We start from the raw sequence: 26142 nt of genomic DNA, 5'->3' as shown, positions 1-26142 counted from the left end.
TTGGTTCTCTAATACATCAATGAAATAGAAAACAGGAAAATAGAAAAAAAATCATCAAATCTGAAAGTAATGACTTTGAAAAGATTAGCGAAGAGTGGCTCAACCTCTAGCTACACTAAACCAGAAATAAAGAGAAACTATAGTGGACCCTTGAACAATGTAGGGTTAGGGATGCCAACCTCCTGAGCAGTTCCACATCTACTTATAACTTTTGACACTCCCAAACTTCACTACTGATAGCCAACTGTTGACCAGAAACCTTACCGTTAACATAGTTATCACCTATTTTGTATGTTGTATGTATTTTATACTGCATTCTTACAATAAAGTAGGTAGAGCAAAGTAAATGTTACTAGGTGGAAGGAAAGGGGAGGCAGGAAGGCAGACATATATGATGTAACTTTTATTGAAAAAAACTTGCATATAGGTGGACCTGAGCAGTTCAAACCCATATTATTCAAAGGTCAACTGTAGTATAGTAAGACAAACTTCTAATGTTGGAAATGATAGAGAAGACATTACTATGGTAAAAAAGGTAAATAAGGGAATATTATGAACAACTTTATAGTAATAAATTGGGCAATCTGGATGACACAGACAAGTTCATTGAAAAATACATGTAACAACCCAGTCTTAATTCTAACCCTGTGCCACTAAGTCTGAATAACTCTGATTGATTAGAATTTTTTTTTTTTTTTTTTTTAAATCTTCCTATAAAGTACCAGGCCCAAATGGATTCACTAGTGAGTTCTTTCAAATATTTAAGGAAGAAATATTCTAATTTTACACAAAATCTTTAGAATGTGAAGGAGGTGGGAGTACTTAAAAGGCCAATACAACTGAAGTGTCAAAGTCTAACAGACATTACAAGAAAAACTTATAGACCAAAAATTATAGACCAATTATAGACCAATAAATATATCATTAATGATTGGACATAGAAAAATTCTTTAAAAATATTAGCAAATAAAATCTAGCAAAACAGAAAGACAGTCATAATCCAGTGGACTTTATCCCAGGGTTGCAAGGCTGTTTTAACATTCCGAAAATCACTCAGTATAATTCATCATATTAAAGTAGTACAAATAAGACTGGGTGCCGTGGCTCACGCCCGTAATCCCAGCACTTTGGGAGACCAAGGCAGGCAGATCACCTGAGGTCAGGAGTTCGAGACCAGCCTGGCCAACATGGCAAAACCCCCTCTTGACTAAAAATACAAAAATTATCCGGGCGTGGTGGCGTGTGCCTATAATCCCAGCTACTCAGGAGGTGGAGACAGGAGAATCACATGAACCCAGGAGGCAGAGTTTGCAGTGAGCCAAGCCACTGCACTCCAGCCTGGACGACAGAACAATACTCTGTCTCTAAACAAATAAATAAATAAAATAGTGCAAATAAAAGAAGAAAGAAGAAAAAAATGACTTAAGTATCTCAAGTGGGTACAAATAACAAAAGCCTCCGCAAACCAATTCTAAAATGGTATGAAAACACTCCACAGTTAAATTCTATTTAATGGTGAAATAGTGAGCACTTTCTTCTCAAGATTAGGGATAAAGTATGAGGGTATGTACATACCACTTTGATTCTGCAGCGTTTGGGAGGTCCTACCCAGTGCAGAGAGGCAAAACACAACTCCGAAGAATGTAAAAGAACATGTGGAAAGGAGGAAGTAAAACTCTGTTTATTCGCAGGCAAAAGGTTGTGTATGGAAAATCCCAAGGAGTCTACAGAAAAGAAAAAGTACAGTACAACTAATAAGTGACTGTGACAGTCATAGGGTATAGGTCCAATGTGCAGAAATCAATTGTTTTTCTACATATTAACTGAAAACAATTGAAGGTGAAGTTTAAAATGTTATTTACCATACCTTCAAAAATAAAATACTTAGAATAAGTTTAATCAAAAATGTGTAAAACTTCTGCAATGAAGACTATAAAACAATGCAGAGGTAATTTTTAGAATAAGTAAATGTAGAGATAGAACATGTGTCTGAATTGGAACTCTCAGTATTAAGCTGTCAGTTTCCCAGTCTGATAAATAGATTCAGTGCAATCCCAATTATAATTCTAGTTGACTTTAAAAAAATACAACGGTTAAGTTGATTCTAAAATGTATATGGAAAAGCTAAAGACCTAGAAGATCCTTAACATTCTTGTAGTTACAACATGGATGAACCTTGAAAACATTATGTTAAGTGAAAGAAGCCAATCACAAAAGACCACATACTGTATAATTTTGTTTGTATGAAAGGTCCAGAATAGACAAGTCCATAGAGGCGGAAAGTAGATCAGTGTTTGTCAGAGGTTAGAGGAGGGGGAAAGTAGGGACTGACTGCTAATGGGTTTGGGGTTTCTTTGTGTGGTGATGAAAATTTCCCTAAATTGGATGGTGGTGAATATCTCAAATCTCTGTGAATATCTCAAAATCGAACTGTACTTCAATATGATATGTGAATTATCTCTCAATAAAATAAAATTAGTTGATTTATACTGATTTCAAGACATAATTATTTCAGATTACAGCAATCCAGACAGTGTGGTATTGGCATAAGGATAGAGAAATCCATCAAGGTAGTAAAATAGAGTCCAGGAATAAACTCATGCATGTGTGGTCAGTTGATTTTTGACAAAGGCACCAAGGCTTACATGAAGAAAGGATAGTCTTTTTAATAAATAGTACTGGGACAACTGGATAAATGTGTAGAAAAAAAAATCATCTAGACTTTTGTTGCACATCTCACAATCATTAATTCAAGATCGATTACAGACCTAATGGAAAAGCTTCAACTGTTACTCTTCTAGAAGAAAACGGGAAAATATTTTAATGACGCTGGATGGACTAATTTCTTAGGACACAAAAAACAGTAATCATTAAATTAAAAAATGAGACTTTATCAAAATTAAAAATCTACGCTCATCAGGAAGAATTTAAGAAAATAAGAAGGCTAGCTACAGCGGGAGATAAAATATTCTCAATACATACATATCTGACAAAGGGCTTATATCCAGAATATAAGTAGAATTCCTGTAAATCAATAAATGATAACCTATGTTGCAAAAAATGAGCAGAAGACTTGTGTAGACACTTCAAAGAAGACATAGGAATGGCCAATAAACCCATTAAAAGGTGCTCATTATAATCAGTCATCAGAGAAATGCAAATTAAGACCATAATGAGCTGCTACCACACATCTGCTAGCATGGTTAAAATTAAAAAGTCTAATAGGACCAGGCATGGTGGCTCATGCCTATAATCCCAGCACTTTGGGAGGCCGAGGTGGGTGGATCACCTGAAGTCAGGAGTTCGAGACCAACCTGGCCAACATGATGAAACCCCGCCTCTACTGAAAATACAAAAATTAGCTGGGTGTGGTGGTGCACACCTGTAATCCCAGCTACTTGGGAGGCTGAGGCAGGAGAATCGCTTGAACCCAGGAGATAGTGAGCACCATTGTACTCCAGCCTGGGTGACAGAATGAGACTCTGTCTCCAAAAAAAAAGATAAAAAACAGTCTGATAGCATGAACTATTGGAGAGGATGTGGAACAGCTGGCTCTCTCATACAGTACTTGAAGGAATGTAAAATAGTACGACCTCTTTAGAAAGCAATGTGACAGCTTCTTACAAAGTTAAGCATATACCTACCATACAGTCCAGCTGTTCCACTCTTAAGGTTTTTAGTCAGAAAAATGAAGCAGATGTCTACAGAAACACAATAATGTTTACAGCAGTTTTATTCTTAATAGTCCCAAACTGGAAATAACACAATTATCTATGAACAGGTGAAAAGATAAATTGTGGTATATCCATACAATGGAATACTTTTCAGTAATAAAAAGTAACCAACACTCTATAACATGACTAAATCTCAAAAATGTTTATGTTGCATAAAAGTAGCCAAATACAAAAGTATGTAGACTCTATATACTGTGGTTCTATAAATGAAGTTCTGGAAAACAAACTATGATGATTATCTGAATCAGAGCAGTGGTTGCTTTTGGTGAGGTAGGGATTGACTGGAAAGGAACCTAAAGAACCTTCTGTGATAATGGAAATGTTAATTGTATTGATTGGCATGGCAGTTACTTAAGTGTATATATTTGTCAGGTTTCTTCGGACTGTACACTTAAAATTTGTAATGTATATGTGTGTGTGTGTGTGTGTGTGTATATGTGCACACTTCAGTGTTTAAAAATCACCATATTCCCCTTCTAAGAGAAAGGTTGGGGTTTCAAATGTCTCAGGAAAACATTTTTGGATTGAGGAACCTAATTTGTTTTTTTACAACAGCTTATGTTATAATTGTCCTAGTTTATGGAGAAGCAATATTTGCAAATTATTTAAATAACAAAAGTGACTACTTTACTGAGCATAGATTGTGTGTCAGGCATTTTATATGTGCTGGCTTGTTCAGTGGTCACTAGAACTCTATGAGGTAGAAACTACTATCCCCAGTTTATAGTCAGAAACACTAAGTCACAGGAAGTTAATTGTTTTGCCCAGGATTCCAGTGAGGCAGTCTAGTTCCAGGATGCAGGCACTTAGCCTTTGCTCCACTGAAACTGCAAACATACGGAAGAGCCTTTGTCAAATAGGAAGGAAATCTTGTTCTTTCCGATCTTCTTTATGCCATACACGCATTTCAAAATTTGTACATCACAGATGGAAAGCATACCCAAAGATGTGTTTTGTTCTTGAATATACCATGAATCCTGAAGATTTTTAAATCCATGAACTTTAAAATAATTGCAATTAAGGAAATATGTATGCATGTATATTTGTTTGTTTAAACTCCTCTAAAACTAGGATTCAAACAAGAAACTTGAGAACCTGGTGGTTCTGACAAATAGTTTTCAAAAATCTGTGAACTTTTTTCATGTATCTTCCCTACATTCCCAAATGGTAAATCCAGCATTCTGCCTAAAGTTTCCATTATTAACCCTCCATTTCTAAAAAGATGTAATTTTTTTTTCTTATTAGGTTATTAAATTTCTAAAGGAAAATATTATTTTGTGGTTTTATATATATGTTTATGATGTCTCTCGTAGCGGAAGGAATAAAATTAAGAGCCTCAAAATCAGTTTCCAATGGAACAGCTAAGCCTGCCACTTCTGAGAACTTTGTGAGTATGGTATATATTTAGTACAATCTTAGTCTTCCTTAGTCTTCACTACTGTAGAGAGCTATACGAGTGTCATATTCATCGACTCTCAGAAGAACAGTTTTTACTAAGGTTTTTTTGTTGTTACAAAAATTAGCATTGCCAGGTAGCAATCCTGGTTGTCCATCACTGAAATACCTTCGCTGTAGGTCTCACTTCTCACCTGCTGTTCCTAGGCCAGCGGCATGAGCATCATCTGGGAACTTGTTTGTTTGTTTGTTTGTTTGTTTGAAACGGAGTCTCGCTCTGTCGTCCAGGCTGGAGTGCAGTGGTGCGATCTCGGCTCACTGCAAGCTGTGCCTCCCGGGTTCACACCATTCTCCTGCCTCAGCCTCCTGAGTAGCTGGGACTACAGGCACCCGCCACCACCCCCGGCTAATTCTTTTTGTATTTTTAGTAGAGACGGAGTTTCACCATGTTAGCCAGGATGGTCTCCATCTCCTAACCTTGTGATCCGCCCACCTTGGCCCCCCAAAGTGCTGGGATTACAGGCGTGAGCCACTGCGCCCGGCCCATCTGGGAACTTGTTAGGGATGCAGAGTCTCAGGCCTACCCCAGATGCTCCTGAATTGGAATCTGCTTTTTGAAAAGATTTCATAGCTGTTCATCTGCACATTCAAGACGGGAAAGCTTTGTTCCAATAAAAGCTTGAATTAACTTTTCAGCATATGAAAGTGATTTTTGAAGCCATTTTAAATAACATTTGTTATCTGTTGGTAAAGAACTTTATGTGTTACCTACACGGTTACCAAAATTAACAGATTTTTGTTTGAAGTGGGAAGCTTGAATAAAATTGTAAAACATTGGGCTAAAAAATATTTTCTGCATGTTGTTTATGCATAAGAATGTTTTTGAAGACAGCAATGTAAAATGGAAATGTCTATCATATAGTTTTATACGTTTCTTACAGCTATATGTGCTGTAGTTAATACTATGTAAAAATTTATGTATGCATATATAAGTTCTGACAGGATAGATAATATGTGAAGACTTTTATCTGTTAGATTTGGCAAATTCTCTAATAGATTAGACAGATGGATAGCTAAACAAGATAGATTAGATAGATAAAATAGATTAGAGGGATGGATAGAAAGGATGGATGGATGGATAGATAGATAGATAGACAGACAGATAGATAGATAAAGATAGACAGACAGATAGCTACCTCAGCCAACCTGCTTTCCTTTTCTTGCCTCCTGTAAGGAGATGAGCATAAATACGAGTGACACAAATAAATAGGCTTTTCTAAAGTTATAATATTTGAGGTCAGGCACGGTGGCTAATGCCTGTAATCACAGCACTTGGGAGGCTGAGGCAGGCAGATCGCTTGAGCTCAGGAGTTCGAGACCAGCCTGGGCACCATGGTGAAACCCCATCTCTACTAAAAATAGAAAAATTAGCTGGGCGTGGTGGCGGGCGCCTGTAATCCCAGCTACTCAGGAGGCTGAGGCAGGAGAATTGCTTGAACCCGGGAGGCAGAAGTTGCAGTGAGCCAAGATCGCACCGCTGCACTCCAGCCTGGGTGACAGAGTCAGACTCTGTCTCAAAAGAAAAAAAAAAAAGAGAATATTTGTATTATCATCTTTTTTTTCTTTTATAAACTCATTATATAAGAACTTGAACAAATTAGGAGGCATAATGAGTGTTGCAAAGCAAAAAATCATTATCCTTGGTATTTTCTATCTTACAAATGAACTTTGTGTTTTTACTGTGATTTCTCAGGACAAAAAAAATAATACTTCATACATCCTACTAAAACCAAGAAGTGTAAAAATCTGAAATCCAATTTTTGCGTGTGTAAGAAAACAGTGGCATAATTTCTGTATGGCATGAGTGCCAACTTAGGACATATGTAGAAACTAAAAGAATGTCAAATATTTACATTTAAACACTTTAGTTTTACATATATTCTGTTTTAAAAATTCTGCTGTCAGGTGATATTAAGCAAATGCTAAGTATAAATATTTCTACAGGATGAAGATTTGAAGTGGGTAGAAGAAAATATTCCCTCTTCATTCACAGATATGTAAGTATCTTCTGTTAGAGTTTGATTCTAAATTTTAGACTGTAGTTTAAAAGGGATTGTTCTCATCCTTTGTCATGTGCTTTTCAAACCTCATACTTCCATATCCCTGGGTAAGCCCCTACCACCAGGACATGGCCCTTACAGAACTACAAGGGAAACAAAAGCCCGGCTTGTTTCGGTTTTCACTGTACAGCAACCGTTTTAAAACTAGTGGCCTCTAACCACTCTAGCTTTTTCTGATCTGCCGTTATCAGGATCATTTCATTTTTTATCTATTATGGGAAATGTCAAACGTATGTAAACTTTTTTTTTTTTTTTAAGGTAACCACAGTACCATGTATTGTGAGGAAGCTTTTGGAGGAAAAACATGAGTATAGGAATCCCCTCTGGAAACGTTGAGCTATTCAGGATCCTTTTTATCTATGTCCCGTTTGACACAAGAATTCCAGATAGCTGTTTCCATGGTAAATAATAGAATAGCCAAGTATGATAACATTTTTTTCACATATTGATCTTTGCCTTCCTAGCCCCCATCTGGTTTCTGTTTAGATAGTTTCTGTGTAGTATGATATTCCTTCTGCCTGAAGAATTGCCTTTACATTTCTTTCTTGTAGTGCAGGTATGCTGGTAGTGAATCTGTCAGAGTTTTGTCTGAAAAAGTCTTTGTTTCACCTCTATTGAAGATATTTTTGTGGGAATAGAATTCTTTGTTGACCTTTTTTTATCTTTCAACACTTAAAAGGTTGGTCACTTGAATGAAGACTCTTCTGGCTTTCATAGTTTCAGAAAGATGTCTGCTTCAGTTCTTATCTTTGTTCCACCACATGTTATGTGAATTTTATTTGTGTGGGTTGAGGTTTTTTTGGGTGACAAGGGCAGGGGAATTGGCTGCCTTCAGGATTTTCTCTTTATCTTTAGTTTTCCTCATTACGAATATGATGATTCTAGGTATGCGTGGGCGTATATTTTCATTTCTCTTGGCTGTATACCTAAAGTGGAATTGCTAGATCATATGGTAACTCTGTGTTTAACATTTTGAGGAAGTGCCAAGCTGTTTTTCAAAGCAGCTGCATTATTTTACAATCCTATCAGCAATATATGAGGGTTCCAACTTCTCCACATTTTTTGTTAGCACTTATTATTGTCCACCTTTTTGATTTTAGCTCTTAGTGACTATGAAGTGATACGTCATTGCGCTTATGAGTTACTGGAATTCAAACTGCCTTGTTGGGGGACTAGTGTTATTTAACTATGGAATTCAAACTGCCTTGTTGGGGGACTAGTGTTATTTAACTATGGAATGCAAACTGCCTTGTTGGGGGACTAGTGTTATTTAAATTGTGGTAACTGAAATTAATGTATAAATAGTCTATGCAAAGTAAGAACTGCCTATTCATTATGAAACTAACAATACACTGTTATACTTTATTTTAGCAGTCAGAAAAGGAAAATATGGGTGTATATATTCTTTTTTTTTTTTTTTTTTTTGAGACGGAGTCTCGCTCTGTTGTCCGGGCTGGAGTGCAGTGGCTGGATCTCAGCTCACTGCAAGCTCTGCCTCCCGGGTTCACGCCATTCTCCTGCCTCAGCCTCCCGAGTAGCTGGGACTACAGGCGCCTGCCACCTCGCCCAGCTAGTTTTTTGTATTTTTTAGTAGAGACGGGGTTTCACCGTGTTAGCCAGGATGGTCTCGATCTCCTGACCTCGTGATCCACCCGTCTCGGCCTCCCAAAGTGCTGGGATTACAGGCTTGAGCCACCGCGCCCGGCCTATATATTCTTTTATATTTACCCATGTGTTTACTATTTCTTCTTTCTTTCCTCTATATATGAGCTAAGACCGTCCTCCTATACGTCTTTCTTTAGTATTTCTTATAGGATAGGTCTGCTGACAACAAATTCTCTCAATTTTATTTATGTGAAAATGTATTTACTTTGCCTTCCTTTGTAAAGGCTAGTTTTGCTGGATGTAGAAATCTCGATTGACTTTTGTTTGAGCACTTCCAACATGTCTTTCCAGTATCTTCTGGCTTTTGTTGTTTTTGAGGAGAAAGTAGTCATTAGTTGTATTGTTCTCATGTGTGTGATGTGACATTTATCTTTTGCTGTTTTTCTGATTTTTCCTTTATATTTGGCTTTCTGCAGTGTGTTTATGATATGCCTAGGTATGGTCTTTTTCTTTTTTTGTCTATTCTCCTTGCGATTTGTTGAGCTTCTCAGATCCATGTCCCTTGGTCATTTTCCAGTGCCTTCAGCTACTTTTTTTTTTTTTTTTTTTTTTGAGACAGAGTCTTGCTCTGTCACCTAGGCTAGAGTGCAGTGCAGTGCAGTGGCGCAATCTTAGCTCACTGCAGCCTCTGCAGCCTCTGCCTCCTGGGTTCCAGTGATTCTCCTGCCTCAGCCTCCTGGGTAACTGGGATTACAGGCAGGCACCACCACACCCAGCTAATTTTGTATTTTTAGTAGAGACGGGGTTTCACCATGTTGGCCAGGCTGGCCTTGAACTCCTGACCTCAGGTGATCTATCTGCCTTGGCCTTCCAGAGTGCTAGGATTGCAGGCATGAGCCCCCGTACCCGGCCAACTACTTGTTTTTGACCAGGTTTTGTCAGTGTTTTTTGTGGAAGGAATCATCTGACCTTTTGTGTCCACCTTTACTTGCTGTCTTGTATTGCAATCACTTTCTCTGTGACCCTTTTTTCCTTCTTTCTTTGTTTCATTTTCTTTGTTGTTTTCCTACCACACATTAAGATTTCTGTTGAATTTATTCTCCCTTGGGTGCCTTGTAATTTTCTCCATCATTGAAATCATTTTTGTCTTTTTCTTTAACTTTTTTTCTGATTATGATTGATTCTTTGAATTTCTTCGTGCTTTGTTTTTATCTACTTCTGCTCTTGGTTTTTAGATTTCTCACTGTAGAATGCCGAGACCAGCTCAGTCAGGGAGACCCTAACCCAGCGGCGCTAGAGGAATTAAAGACACACACAGAAATATAGAGTGTGGAGTGGGAATCAGGGGTCTCACAGCCTTTAGAGCTGAGAACCCCGAACAGAGAGTGACCCACATATTTATTAACAGCAAACCAGTCATTAGCATTGTTTCTATAGATATTAAATTAACTAAAAGTATCACTTATGGGAAATGACAGGATGGGCTGAATTAAATGAAAAGGTTGGGCTAGTTAACTGCAGCAGGAACACACCATTAAAGACACAGATCACTCATGCTTTTGTTTGTGGCTTAATAATGCCTTTAAGCGGTTTTCCCCACTGGGCGGGCCAGGTGTTCCTTGCCCTCATTCCTGTAAACCCACAACCTTCCAGCTTGGGTGTTAGGGCCATTATGAACATATCACAGTGCTGCAGAGATTTTTTTTTATGGCCAGATTTTGGGGGACTTGCTCGCAACAGTAGAATGTTTTTAATATTACCAAATGTTCTTTTTAAGTTACTGTGTTTAATTTGGAGTATTGTGTGTTATAACTATAGTTTTCTTCTACTGTAAAATGTTGTGATTTTCATTTTCCTTCTTTTTTCTTTCCTGCACTATTATATGGAATTGATTTTGGTTTTCCCATTCTGAGAGGTTTTATGATGAAGGTTCCTGGTTTGAGTGCCTTTTTCCATCAGTGCACATGAATTGTAGTTTCTTTTGTGGATGACATTGATGGTATGGAGTAGGAGAGATTGGTGGTGGTTTGTTTTTCTTTTATTTCTGCAGACCTTTCCACCCCCCCGCCCCCCGACTTTTTACTGTCTTCTTTTTTTTTAAACTACGCTATCACATCTGCAAGGAATATTCCTCTTTTTTATATATGATCCTTTCCTGAAAACAATGATCGTTCAAGGCTGCTACTTTCTGTCCCGCTCGATTTGAGCCCCTTCTGTGTAGCAGGGGCTGTGAACTTCTTCCAATTCGCTGGTTTTATTCAGTCTGTTGGTACTAAGCGTTGAGCTTTTTTGGAGAGGTTGATTTTTGTCTGTGGTTGTCTGAGTCCTCCCACCCCTCTACTATTTTTCCCAAAGTCTCTCAACTCTCTCTTTCCCCTACTGTCTGTACCCATGAGCTTGCAGTCACAGCAGGGAATCTGTTGGGATTTGACATTTATTTCTCTATTTACATATAATTTCAAGTTTGTGGTGTTTTTCTGGTAATGCTGAAGGTATGTGTCTTTCGTGGTTTTGTTTGCGATCCTTAGTAATTTTATGGTTTTTTGAGCAAGACTATATGGAGAGATTCAAATTAGGTGGCCGCCACTATTTTGCAGATTTGGAAACTCATGACTAAGCATTTTAGAAGGAAATTATGTAAGCAGGCTTACCTCCTACTGTGCCATCACTTCTTGCTGGAAACCAATAAGGCTCCTAGGTAGTTCTCTTTACATGTGAGAAAGTCACCATTCGCTACTATTTTTCCGTAGATAGAAATATCTTCTTGGTTATGAAAAATCCTTTGAAGTATAGAAGATTAAACTGTTGTATTTGATGTCTTCATGAACCATTTATGTGAAATGAGTAGAGCTGCATAATCTAAGATGATTTCCAAAATTTTAGGTTCTTGGTAACTTTTGCTTCTTCACTTACGAAAACTTTAACCCAAGAAATGTAGCCCAGTGCTATCCAAAATTAATGTACAATTTACATAGCAAGTTTAGTATTTAGACTTCAAACACAGAGAAAAGCGTTCGCCTTATACATCTGTGGAAATGGAACAAAAATTTTATAAGTCATGGGACATTTTAAACAGATCATGAATAACCATTTGATATGTATTATGAGATATTGGTATGATATTCACTGTGAATTTCCTCATCTTCGATAACCCATGAAGGTGACATTAGCTTAGCTTATCTCCCTCTTTAATGCACTGAATCATTCTTAATAAGTTTTAAGTAGTCATTAACGTCACAGCAGGGACCATTGTTGATGTTGCTAGTGTTTAGCTCTAAACAAAGTACCAGGCATGCAGCAGACTGCCTTCTGGTTCACCTTTTCTCTAACGCTGTCTTCTCCCCCATATTTTCCTTAATCGTATTATTCCAAACAGTCTGCCTTGGCTCCTTCCTCACACTAGTCAGTCTCCTGGCCCTCCTGGCTTCACCATGGACCGCACTGTAGGTAGCATCCTCTGGAGTTGTGCGTGGCTCTTTCGTGGCAGAACTTTGGCACTTGCACATTTCCTTCAGGTTCTCCTCCCTCAGACCTCTGTTGCACATTCAGGCTGGATTAAACTTACTTAACATTCGTTACATTCTTTTTATCTATATTATCTTTGTTGAGCAAAAGTTCTGTTGTATGACACTCTCTAGTACCCTTCGCTGGCAGACGTCCAGACAGTGGTCATAATGACACAGAAGTTAAGCAAATGCTGGATTCTGTAAATACCACCTTTCATAATGTGTTTACTCATAAATGGGTTAAGTCTGCAACAAAATTTTTGGATCAGCACATTTGTGTAATCATCACCCAGATCAAAAAACAGAATAATGCTACTGCCCTAAAAAGCCCATTTCCCATTTCCCTTTCAAATCAGGAGCCTACTTTCCCAAAGGTCCTGCTGTCCTGAAGTGTACAACTGTAGATTACTTGTGTCAGTTTTTTAAATTTTATCCCTCAAGAGATCATCCATTTGCTTTGCTGTATAGTATTCCGTTGTCTGAATCACCCACGGTTTACCCATTGGGGTTATTTTCAGTTGAGTGCTATTGAGAACAGCACTGCTGTGAAAACTCCTGCACGTCTGTCTGCGAGCGTAGGTGCTCCCTTCTGTCACCTGTGGATATCCGGGGTGAGAATTGGTGAGCCATGGCATGTGCCTGTATTGGGCTTTTGTGGATACACTGGCCTTACTGTTAACATTATTACCTTTTTTCCCCTTTTATTTCAGAGCTCTTCCAGTGTTAGTGGATTCAGATGAGGTAAAATATATGTTTGCATATTTCCTTGGAGCTGATATTTTCACAAAGTAGAGAAGTATTTCAGAAAGAAGTTCTGAAAACTACTTTTTAAGATTATAAATTGAGCAGACAGAAAGATGCTATGAATTGATTTGTGGGTAAAGTTGGAAATATTTATGGATAAAGTCCCCATTTCAAACAAGAACAAGATAACACTTATTGGTATGAAAGAAATGAAGAGTTATTTTATGACATCTTGATTCTATGGTTTTCTAAAATCTTGTATATAGATAGGGGTTTAAAAGATTTTAAGATGGCAGTTCGTCTAAGTTAATCTCTGATACTTGTAGACCTTTTGCTGAGATATTAAAGTTTCTATCTCATTTTCATTTGCTAAGCAGGAAATTTAGATAGAGGATGTGGATTTAGGAAAGGTTTTGGGAAAAAAATTAGCTGTGGATCACATGGACATTGAGTTGTGGCACAAGGCAGGAAGAAATCTGAAGTTTAAGAATTAAAGGCTGGATACATGGAACATTAACTTTCAGAAAGGACGAGTGGAGGGAAGTCAGTGGTAGCTAAGTAGTAACTTGTATGGCGGCTGTAGCACATAAGAGGAGCCAGAGCCGTATTCGTTGAAAGAGAAGGGAAATGATTTTGGCGTCAGTCTGTTATTTGACTGTACTGGGACAGGAAGGTTTGAGAAGGCCTTACTGTAAAACAGTTAAACTTCAAGATTTATAACTCTACAGAAAGATGTAGCATTACAGAAAGATTCATAACTCTACAGAAAGATGTAGAATGTAGATTAAAAGTAATTTAAATGCCCCTTTAAAAGTAATTTTATGCTGCATCTTTCTGTAGAGTATTTAAAGTATTAATAAATAATTCATTTGTAATTTCAATAATACATTAATTTCGTAAAGTGAGGCAAATCTCTAGGTGAGCTAGGCCTAAGAAATCCATTTTAGCTCCATTCCTGCCTCTCACTGGAGATTCTGAACTTGACATGTTTTCTAGATAGCAGGAAGTTGAAGTTTTCTGAACTTCGCAGCAGATAACTGACTCTACATTATTGGAGAGTATAGATTATATGGTTATTTTTTAATTTTTAAATTTTTTGTAAGGATGAGGTCTCACTGTGTTGCCCAGGCCGGTCCCAAACTCCTAGCATCAAGCAATCTTCCCGCCTCGGCCTCCCAAAGTGCTGAGATTACAGGCATGAGTCACTGTACTTGGCCTTTTATTTTCTGTATCTGATATTTCCATGAATATTGTGGAATATATTTACTTCCCCTAAATGTGGCTGTTGAAAGATTAGAAATTTTTTGTTAGGATTCTGGAAGTAGCATCGACATGTTGATACATATCTTCTTTTTTTTTCTTTAGGAAATCATGACCAGATCTGAAATGGCTGAAAAAATGTTCTCTTCAGAAAAGATAATGTGATTGGAACCCATATAAGTGAAATGTAGTTAAGTCTGAAGGACTATCCTTCATCAAGACTGAAAGCGAGCTTTGTTTTGATTTTGCATAACAAATTTTTATTGTGTTCTCTTGGAAGAATGAAGAATTCAGGTGGTAGGAGGGTTCTGCAGTCCTTTTAAAGCTGACTCTTGAGTGTCAGTTGAATATCCAATAAATTGGATTTGGAAATAACCTGAGGAAAGTATTATGAGAAAGATCTGCACAGATGCCTCTTAGCTTACAGGTGGCAGGCCTGTGGGTTTGGGTTCTCTCTCTTTTCTCTGGAACATATGACAATTCCAGATTACAGAAAAATGCTTTTTAATGAATACCCTTGGTCTTTTTTGTAGTCACCTTTGAGGTAGATATTGTGATTTTCTGGAGTATAGTATATCCGTGTCTCTATGTCTTGGGTTTACTAGCTGCAATAGTACTTTGACATTTGTACTGAAGTGATTTGATATTAAGTAAAACAGTTAATGTTTGAATATAGGTGTATTTATAGGTTTCCCGCCCCCCCCCCCCCCCCCGGCTTTATAAAAATCTGTACAAAGCCCTTGTTTGAGTCTCATCATGCATATCAAATCATGGAGTTAGGTCTTCTCTGAGCTCAGGGGAACGCAAGTACACAGAGAGATGTCTTGAGGGTCACTACCAAAGAATTACCCTCATTGTCCCTCACTCAGGCCATGTGTACGTGTGATGCTGCTGAGTCTGCTGGGGTGGGTGGTGGCCACATGGCTCCCCCAAAGCACTTCCTACCTGGCAAGCTGGGAGACCCATTACTGGTGAACTTTGTGGAAATTAGAACTGTATCTTTTACATAATCTTGGCATATTACATTTCATAATAAAAACATATATTTATTTGCATGCCACATCACTGTTGATTTTATAGTTTCTTAACCTTCAACCATGTTTTGTACCTTATTTCATTACATCGTATATTTGTAATGTGTAATATGAAATCTTTTACTTTAATGTCTTTTTAAAAAATGTAGAATGTTCTAAACTTGAAAGGCAATTGAATGTAGTATGATGAAAATGTGAATGTTTTGCTGCTTTCATGACCAAAGATACAGGGGCTAGTGGACATATAGAATAGTAATTAAGTCTAGAATCTTGTATGTCTTGTCTTTGAAGGAGTTCTAACCTTGTAAACTGAGAATGACTTCAGAGAAATTTGATTAAGAAAATATTAAAATCTTAACCGGCACAAACACTCCAATTTTTTTCACTGTGAAGCCGCAAGCAAATTTTTTTCTTTTTTTTTTTTTTCAAAAGCCTACCTTCTGAATTTATCTCTTGTTTACTCATTTCAGAGAGGGTAGTAAAGAAGATCTATTTCTGGTAGTCATATCTCTTGAAAGATATTGGCAAATGGGTTTTCAGTCGTGACCATGTGGAAAGTGAACAGTGTTGGCAAACATTACTGAGAAAATCATGCTTTTCAAGATGCCCTTGCTTTGGGATATCCTTCCTAGGGAGAAAGAAAGTCTAATTTAACAATTGTGAATTCTGTTTCTTATTTCAGTTTCTGCTGCAGTAAAGGGTTCCCACCCTCTACAGTTCCCAGCATTTATATTCTGTTGTATTCTCCCCTTAGCCCAGTAACATTTTTCTCTAATACCCCACTCCCCAAGTGTTGAGACAGATTGACCCCCTATTCATTATGTGGCTCTAGTTGAATTTTAAAATGTGGAATACTGGGCCTGCAGGCAGTAGGAGCTGCAAATCTGGTAGAGTGGGAGTGAGGAGTTAATGGTGAGTATGATAATAAGGGAAACTGCGTCTGACAGAACCTCAGTAATGTTTACCAAAACATGTCTTTCTACAGCTGGTGGGATAAATGATGCTACCTCTGTAGCTCAGCTACAGGCTGCGGTGCAAACTTTTCTTCCATCCAGAGAAAGCAGAATTCCCTCCTAGTAGCCTCATCACAAATACTGTTTCTAGAAGGGCATGTGCTATCTGTCACCTTCAGTAATATTTGTGCCATCTCTTGATGGCTGACGACCTGGATCGAGTATTTCTATGAAGGGCCTTCTTAGGCCCCTCACATACGCAAGAGGGGTGCTCTAGTGCCATAGTTCACAGGACGAACATCAGGAAAAGTTATACCTAGGGGTACTGAGCAGCTCATCATCCCTGCTTCTGCTCAAAGTTTCCTGAAGCTGGCCATCAGGTCCTCTGAGGCACTCAAATCAGTTTACTTTTAGCATGCCCCCATCAGGATGGGTCTCCCTGTGAGTGAGGGAATCTGAGGATACGGGTCTGGTTTGATGTTTTTCTAGGCAAAATGCCTAAGTGTTCTAGTTATGCCATTCATATTAGATTCATATGATGTGTGAGATTTGCTTAAAAGGGAATTTTCATGATTTGATTTAGATTAGTATTTAAATATCTGCTTTAGACAGCAATTAATTTTATTGCAAAAATAAGGAAAAACGTGAATATGTGAATTTTTTAAGCTTGAGAGATGATAGAAGGTTCCCATATTTTTCTTGTAAAGAAAATAGTATTTTAACTTACACATCCTGTAGAAAATACCACTTTTTCCCATTGTATTACAGTACAATGTTTACACTACTATACTGTCAAGCTGAAAGTATAAAAAATGTACATATACATTTTGATTTATATATCCTTTTTTAAAAAAACATTTGAGTTTGTTGCACTAGGCTGTACATGACTAAAGTTGACAGATGCTATGCTAGATTTATAATCATTAGTTCTGGTACTTGTGTCTTTGTGTGATCAAAGCATGTAATAAGCAATACAAAATACGAAGCCTTAGAAGAAGGTTAACATACTGGTTAAACATATTGAATGTATATAAGCGGCAAAACTAGATTTTTAAGGAAGCATACATTGTAATATTGGAGCTCAGTACTGCATGAAGAAACTTCTTTAAAACTAGGAAACATTCATTTATTTGGGGAGAAATTTTAGGAGTTTAAGAAGTTGTATTTTTCTATTTTAAAAAGTTAAATTATTCTGTAATTTGGAAGAAGTTTCGTTAAATGTAGGACATAACTATTTGAAGGGTTTTCATTTGAAAAATTGATGTATTTTGTGCCTTAATATTTTGTTCTTTTAATAAAAATGCTCTGAAATTTTGAATGATTCTTGATAGTATTTATTGGTGCTAGGTTATATAAATCTGTGGGACATACAGACATATATAGACTCCAGTAGCTGGCAGGACATAAAATTCTTAAAACAGGAGGCACAGCTAATCAAACATGGAAAAGTGTTCAACCTCAGTGGTAGTAAAGAAATGCAAAACAAAAGATAGCGGATAGTTTAAAAAATCAAATTAACCTAAGTTTATACTGTGGTATGTTTGTAAAATCCCTTTGCTTTCAAAGTCTGATGAAATGAGCACCCTTATTCATGATGGTAATATAGTTCATTCCTTTTTTGTGAAAAGTTCAACAGTGTGTTTATAACCTTTGAATACTGTCAATTCTGGTGATGTTTTAAAAAAATGATTCAAAATACAGAATAAAGTTTCTGCACAAAAGTATTTATTATAACATTAAAGTAGAAATAAAATTAGAGATAAACAATATCATAGTTAAGTGAATTATGGTTTAACCAGCTACTTTATGGGATATTGTCTAGCCGTTAAATTATGAAGAATTTATAATAAAAACACTTATAAGAACTGATACAGCGGCACATATGTGAATGCTTGTCTATGTAAAAATAAGGTAGAGCGACTTACTCTCATGGTTCAGAAAAAATGCATTATATCTTCCAACTTTTCTATAACTTAATTATTATTTTGAAATAAAGATAATTAAAAAAAAAAAAAGTAGGCCGGGCGCAGTGGCTCAAGCCTGTAATCCCAGCACTTTGGGAGGCCGAGACGGGCGGATCACGAGATCAGCAGATCAAGACCATCCTGGCTAACACGGTGAAACCCCGTCTCTACTAAAAAATACAAAAATCTAGCCGGGGGAGGTGGCGGGCGCCTGTAGTCCCAGCTACTCGGGAGGCTGAGGCAGGAGATTGGCGTAAACCCGGGAGGCGGAGCTTGCAGTGAGCTGAGATCCGGCCACTGCACTCCACCGTCTCAAAAAAAAAAAAAAAAAAAAAAAAAAAAGAAAGGATTGAGTAGAAAAGCACCGGAGTGGCACACATGGTTAGTGTTGAGGCTCAGCTACACTGTGGTCACAGCTTGATTTTAACCTTTCAAAAACATAAGACAAATAGTTTATTTCTTGCTCATGTGACCATTCTGCAGTAGGTATAGCGGTGGGGAGGACCACCCTCCTCCACAGGGTCCTCAGACACCCGGAATTTATTTCCATCTGGTGGACCCACCATACCCTGGGGCCTCATTTTTACCCCTGATTTTCTAAGGTAAACATATTCAGCATAACTATGTAAAAATCATCTTGCCTTAATTAGGCTAGATATCAGAACATCTAGAGAAATGTGTTCTTGGGCCACAGCTTAATCTTATTAATTAAAAAAGAAATCCATCTTGCTGTTAGTAGATGGGACATGGGGAATTTTCTTCATGGACATTCTCCCAGCTTTGACAGATGAGGAGTGAGAGGGACAAGATGAGTGGTCCCAGAGGGAAAGGAAGGGCTGTTGTCATAGGAGTGATGACAATTTTGGGAGACGTGGGAGCACTTGCAGAGTGCCAGGCTTTGGTAACAACTGTATTCTCACAGTAGCCAATGAGGTATAATTTCCCTTGGTTTGTAGATTAGAAAACTGAGAGAGAGGTCAAATAATTTGACAGTTTACCCTCTTGGCAGGTGGCAAGGCTGGTATAATACTGGTGGGAATCATCCTGGAATTAATGTCCTCGAAGTCCTGAGGAGAGAGGAGTTTGGTTGACAAAGTGCTGTTTGCTTGTTAGAGAAGGTTAAGTAAGATAATGTATCTACAGTGCCTGGTGCATAGCCTTCAGGAGACAGCAAAGGTTAACGTGAAAGGTACAGCAGTGATTGAGGCGTGACTGAGACTCAACTGAAACAAACAGCATGTGAAATTCAAACACCTTCCAGGATTGATTCACTTGTGTTAAAATGAAGTTACCCAGGGAAAGTTCTGTGCCCCTTAAGTGATAGGGAATTCACAGCTACATTAACAGAGACTGACCTGATATTTACATCTGGTCGGAGGCTGACCTGATTTATATCTGAATTCAGATGTAAATAATTTTGACAGTATTTCCTTAAAATCATTTTGAAAAAGGAACAAGAAGCTGCAATGGAAGTTTATGCACAGGAAAAAATGTGAAAGCTATCCAGCAGGTGGTGCCAAAGTAATGTCTCTTGAAGTGTTCTAATCTTTTCTCTAATTCTTCCCTTTACAGTTTTTATAAATTTACTTACCAAATGCCACTAAACAAACTTGGGGATGAAGAAAAAAACTTAGAAATAATTCACACAGCACTGCCCTGGAAAAACCGTTATCTTGATATACTTTAAAACTTTAAAGCTGGAAAGGGCCTTTAAGAGCATTTTGTAAATGGGAAAATGGAGGACCAGGAAAGCCTCACTGGCTACAGTTCCCTCACACCAGGGTCGAAGACTGCCTCCTAGTTTGTTTTTCTCACCACTGGTCCTTATTGTCAGGGGGCAAAAGATGCCACAGAAGGGTTGGACTGGGCATCAAAACTTGAAATACATTTTATATGCTTTGGCTACCCCTTGCTACATCATTTCATTTGACTTCATTGTCTGTCTTTTCAGCTTCCAAATTCTTGTCTCTACATGGTCATAATTCCAGTTCTCTGTTTCTTCATTTGATAAGTGGAGATTTTCTTGGGGTTCAATGGAGTCTGCTAGAAAGGCTTGTCCTTATTTGACCTGAGTCACAGCTTTCCCAGTGCTAAATGTCTCTTTCCAGGGAATGCTTATTAAAAGTATTCACAGGCATGTTTTTTAATGTCACAGCTGCCTAAAGCAAAAAAAAAAAAAAAAAAAAAATAACACTCAAAGCAGATGGTAGACTGACCAAAAACCTTAAAAGGAAAATCTAAAGAATGAGGTGACTATAAGGCCATTGAAAAACCTTCAACATACTTATGGGAATCTAAAAGGTCACATGCATGCATAGGCCTCTGTGCATGCTCAGTGAAGACCACAAACAAGAAGTGAAGGCTAAGGCAGAGTTAGTTGTAAACTGCCTGAATGAGTGCTGAAGGTGTGCCCCACCATACACACAAGCACCGTGGCAAAGACTGGGAGATTTACTAGTTCCAAGAGGTTAAGAAAGTCTCTGTCCAATAATTGGCTAACCATTATATAACTGAGGAGAGACGTTAGTGACCACATACTACAAAATATACAGCCTTTACGGAATTGGTTTAGACTAAACAACCACTACAACAAGTAGTAACAACAGCAAACCATCGAAGGGGAAAGAACTGTTTTTCAGAGTTACCACATTATATTACTTAAAATGTCTAGTCTTTACCAAAAAATGATGACATAAGCAAAGAAATGAGAGTGTGTCTCTCACAAGAAAAAAAAGAGCATCAAAACAAAATGTTCCTGAGAAAGACCAGATGTTTGACTTACTAGACAAAAACTGTAAGCTGTTTTATCAATATTCAATGAGCTAAAAAAGTATAAACAACAAAAGTATGAGAATGATGTTTGACCAAATAATGTCAATAGAGATAGCAATGATAAAAATGAACCAAATGAAAATTCTTATCTTGAAAAGTACAATAACTGAGACAAAAAATTTATTAGAGGGTGCTCAAGAGCAGATCTGAGCAGGTAGAAGAAAATCAGTGAATCTGAATATAGGTCAATTGAGATTATTCAGTGTGAGGAACAAAAAGAAGATAGAATGAAGAAAAATTAACAGAGTTTCAGAGACCTGTGGAACAACCTCAAGCATACAGACACACACATAGTGAGAGTACCAAAAGAAGAAAAGAGAGGAAGAAAAATATTTGAAGAAATAGTGGTTGAAAACTTTTGAAACTTGACAGAAAAACGGTCTACCTAAGCAGAAAGATTAGCGAACTCCAAATAAGATAAACTCAGAGAGATCTGTACTGAAACATCATAATCAAATGATGGAAAACCAAAACCAAAGATGGAGTTTTGAAAGCAACAAGAGAGAAGTGACTCATTGCATAGTAAAAATCCTCTGTAACATTAACAACTAATTTTTTCCCCCTCAGAAACCATGGTGGTAAGAAGGCAATGGGATAATATATTTAAAGTACTGAAAGAAAAACCAAATGTCAGTCAAGAATTCTATATCCAAGCAAACTATTCAACATGAATAAAAATATAGACACTTGAGAGAAAAACTGAATTTGTTAGTAGTTTTGCCCTGCAAGAAATACTAAAGTAGGCCAGGTGCAGTGGCTCACGTCTGTAATCCGAGTACTTTGGGAGACTGAGGTGGGCAGATCACCTGAGGTCACGAGTTCAAGACCAGCCTGGGCAACATGGTGAAACCCCGTCTCTACTACATATACAAAAATTAGCCAGGCGTGGTGGTGGGCACCTGTAATCCCAGCTACTCAGGAGGCTGAGGCAGGAGAATTGCTTGAATCCAGGAGGTGGAGGTTGCAGTGAGCTGAGACTGTGCCATGGCACTCCAGCCTGGGCAACAGAGTGAAATTCTGTCTCAAAAAAAAAAATAAAATAAATTAAGGCATTATTGGTAAACCGCAAGACAACACTAAGAAAATAACTTTTAAAAAATGTAGTAAAAGAAATGGGAAAGGAATTAAAATGGTAAACTACTAATTTTTTTGAACAAAAGAGGAGACAACAGTGGAGGAACAAAAAGATAAGACATACAGAAAACAAAGAGCAAAAAAAAAAACAAAAAAAAGTAAAGAGAGGGAATATGGGAATATAATGAAGAACACTGTCAGTAAAACAGCTTACATGAAATGGACAAATTCCTAGGAAGATAAAAACTACCAAAACTGACTCAAGAATAAATAGGCAATCTGAATAGACTCATAATAAGTGATAAGATTCAATTAGTAATTTGTAAAAACTACCTACAAAGAAAAGTCAAGGCCCAGATGACTTCACCATTGAACTCTACTAAACAGTTAAAGGAGAATTAGCCTGGGTGCAGTGGCTTATGCCTGCAATTCTAGCACTTTGGGAGGCCAAGGCAAGTGCATCACTTGAGCTCAGGAGTTCGAGACCAGCCTGGGCAACATGGTGAAATCCCTTCTCTACAAAAAAATTAAAAACTTAGCCAGGCATGGTGGTGTACACCTGTAGTCCCAGCTACTCAGGAGGATGAGACAGGAAGATCGCTTGAGCCCAGGAGGTCAAGGCTGCAGTGAGCCGTGATCACACTACTGCACTCCTGCCTGGGCAACAGAGTGAGACCCTGTCTCAAAAAAAAGGAGAAGGGAGGAGAAGGAGAAGGGAGAAAGAGGGAGAAGAGGAAGAGGAGAAGGAGGAGGAAAAGAAAGAGGAGGAAGAGAAAGGAGGGAGGAGAAGGGAGGAGGAGAAGATGGAAAAGGAGGAGGAGAAGAAAGAAGAAAAAGAATAAGAATAAGTAGTACCAATTCTTCATGAATTCTTCCCCAAAATAAAAGAAATTGTATTCCCATCTCATTTTATGAGGTCAGTAATTACCCTGATGCTCAAATTGGCCAAAGACAACACAAGAAAACTACAGACCAGTATCTTTCATGAATATGGAAGCAAATGTTCTCAACAAAATACTAGCAAACCAAATCCAGCAACATATGAAAAGAATTATACACCAGGACCAAGCAGGATTTATCCTGGGAATGCAAAGATGGTTTAACACCTGAAAATTAATTAATGTAAAACATCATATGAATAGGACAGAAACTCAAAAATGCCATGAATATCTCAATAGTTGTAGGAAAAGCATTTGCCAAAATGAAATACCCTTTCATGATTAAAAAAAAAAATACCAAGAAATTAGAGGTAGAGTGAGATCTCCTCAACATTATAAAGGGTACCTACAGAAAAAAAACCCATACTTAATGTCATACTAAATGGCAAAAGACTAGAAGCTTTCCCCCAGTTATGGTCTGAATGTTTGTATCCCCTGCAAGTTCATATATTGAAACCTAATCCCCAGTGGAATAGTATTAAGAGGTGCGACCTACCTATGTAACAAACCTGCACGTTCTGCACATGTATCCCAGAACTTAAAGTATGATTAAAAATAAAAAGAGGTGCGACCTATAGAAAGTGATTATGTCATGATGGTAGCATCCTAATGAATTTGATTACTGCCCTTATCAAAGAGGCCCAAGGGAGCTTGTTTGCCCCTTCCACCATGTGAGAATTCAACAAGAAGTTGCCGTCTATGAGGCACAGACCAAGCTCTTACCAGACACTGAATCTACTGGCACCTTGATCTTGGACTTCCTAGCCCCCAGAACTGTGAGCAATAAATTTGTGTTGTTTATAAATTTCCCAGTCCAAGATATTTTGTTATAACAGGCTGAACAGACTAAGACACCCCCTAAGATCTGGAAAAGACAGGAATGTCATCTCTCACCACTTCTGTTCAACATTGTACTGGAGCTTCTAGCCAGGGAAATCAGAAAAGAAAGAAAGAAAGAAAAAGAAATAAAAGTTATTGAAATGGAAAAATAAAAATATCTCTATTTGCAGATTTAATGATCTTGTATATAAAAATCTCTAAGGAAACCACTGAAAAACGATTAGAACAATAATGAGTTCTGTAAGGTTTCAGGATACAAGATTGACATATGAAAATCAATCATATTCCTTAAGGTTGCAATGAATAATCCAAAAATGAAAGTAAGAAACCCATTTACAATAGCATCAAAAAGAACAAAATACAATGGCTCATGCCTGTAATCCTAACACTTTGAGAAGCTGAGGCAGGAGGACCGCTTGAGGCCAGGATTTCAGGATCAGCCTGGACAACATAGGGACCCTACAAAAGACTAAAAGATTAAAAGAATTACTCGACACTTTGGGAAGTCAAGGCGTGTGGATTACTTGAGGTAAGGCATTTGAGACCAGCCTGGCCAACATCGCAAAACCCTGTCTCTACTAAAAATACAAAAATTAGCTGGGCATGGTGGTGGGCTCCTGTAATCCAAGCTACCCAGGAGGCTGAGGCAGGAGAATCACTTGAACGCTGGAAGCAGAGGTTGCAGTGAACCAAGATCATGTCACTGTACTCCAGCCTGGGTGACAGAGACTCTGTCTCAAAAAAAAAAAAAAAAAAAGAAAAAGAAAAGATTAACCAGGCACGACGATAGACATTTGTGGTCCTACCTATTCAGGAGGCTAGGACATGAGGACCATTTCAGCCCAGGACTTGGAGGTTTTAGTGAGCTATGATCACACCACTGCACTCCAGCCTGGGCAATACAGTGAGATCCTATCTCTAAAATACATAAAATAAAATAAAATACTTAGGAATGAATCTGACAAAGGAAGTGCAAAACTTATACACTAAAAACCATAAAATATTGTTGAAAAAAATAAATAAGCTATAAATGAATTGAAAAAATTCCATGTTCATAGATCAGAAGACTTAACACTGTTAAGACAGCAATCTTCCCCAAATTGACCTTAATTCTGATAATGCAATCCTTATGAGAATCCCCGCCAACTTCTTTGTAGAAATTGAGAAGCTGACTTTAAAATTGATATACAATTTCAAGGGACCCAGAATAGTCAAAATAATGTTGAGTAAGAACTAAGACAAGGGCTCACACATCTCAAAACTTATTTTAAAGCAACTATAATCAAGACAGTTCAGTAATTGCACAAGGATAGATACATAGATCAATGGAATTGAATTCAGAGTCTAGAAATAAACCTATACATCTATGGTCAGTTGATTTTCAACAAGAGTGCCAAGACCATTCAATGGAGAAAGGACAGTCTCTTTAACAAATGGTGCTGGGACAACTGCATAGCCACATGCAAAAGAATGAAGCTGGACCCCTACCTGAGAATATGTACAAAAATTAACTCAAAATGGACCAAAGACATAAATGTGAGAGCTAGATCTATACATCTCTAAGAAGAAAACATATGGGGAAATATTCATGACCTTAGATTTGACAAACTATTCTTAGAGTTCACACCAAAAGCATAAGCAAGAAGAGAAAGAAACAGATAGATTGGACTTCATCAAAATTAAGAACTTCTGTGTTTCAAAGGACACTATCAAAAAATGAAAATCAACCCACAGAATGGGAGAAACTATTTGCAAGTCATGTATCTGAGTTGTAGCTAGACTGTATGAAGAACTCCTTCAACTCAATAATAAAAGGACAAATAATCTAACCAAAACATGGCAAAGGTTCTGAATACACATTTTAGGAAGATATACGACAGGCCAATAAGCACATAAAAAGATGCTCTAGACATTACTAATCAAGAAAATGAAAATCACGACCTTAGTAAGATACCACTTTACACCCACTAAGATAGCTGTCATAATAAAAATAACAAAAAAGGAAAATAACAGTGTTCACGAGAATATGAAGAAACTGAAACTCTTCTACACTGCTGGTGGGAAGTAAAATGGTACAGCCCCTTTGGAAAACAGTCTGGCAGTTAATCAAATGATTAAAGAGTTACCATATGACTCAGCAATA

General features: G+C 37.6%; 1 protein-coding gene across 2 annotated transcripts in view; it reads left to right on the top strand.

Annotated features, from left to right (window-relative positions):
* TMEM87B (transmembrane protein 87B) overlaps window positions 1–17669 on the top strand; it is a 65807-nt gene extending 48138 nt beyond the window's left edge. The window contains exons 16-19 of one of the 2 annotated variants that reach the window (XM_025354829.1): window positions 5048–5121; window positions 7134–7186; window positions 13071–13101; window positions 14470–17669. In XM_025354829.1, the coding sequence (XP_025210614.1) occupies window positions 5048–5121; window positions 7134–7186; window positions 13071–13101; window positions 14470–14529 (218 nt within the window). In that variant the 3' untranslated portion in view covers window positions 14530–17669. The remainder of the gene's footprint in view (window positions 1–5047; window positions 5122–7133; window positions 7187–13070; window positions 13102–14469) is intronic. The other variant, XM_025354830.1, reaches the window with a different exon arrangement.
* Window positions 17670–26142: the final 8473 nt, after the last annotated feature.

The sequence above is a fragment of the Theropithecus gelada genome, chromosome 13, assembly GCF_003255815.1.
Source record: "Theropithecus gelada isolate Dixy chromosome 13, Tgel_1.0, whole genome shotgun sequence".
Classification (NCBI taxonomy): Eukaryota; Metazoa; Chordata; class Mammalia; order Primates; family Cercopithecidae; genus Theropithecus; species Theropithecus gelada.
The sequence above is the reverse complement of the archived record's forward strand: the minus strand, read 5'-3'. Positions and strand labels throughout refer to the sequence as shown.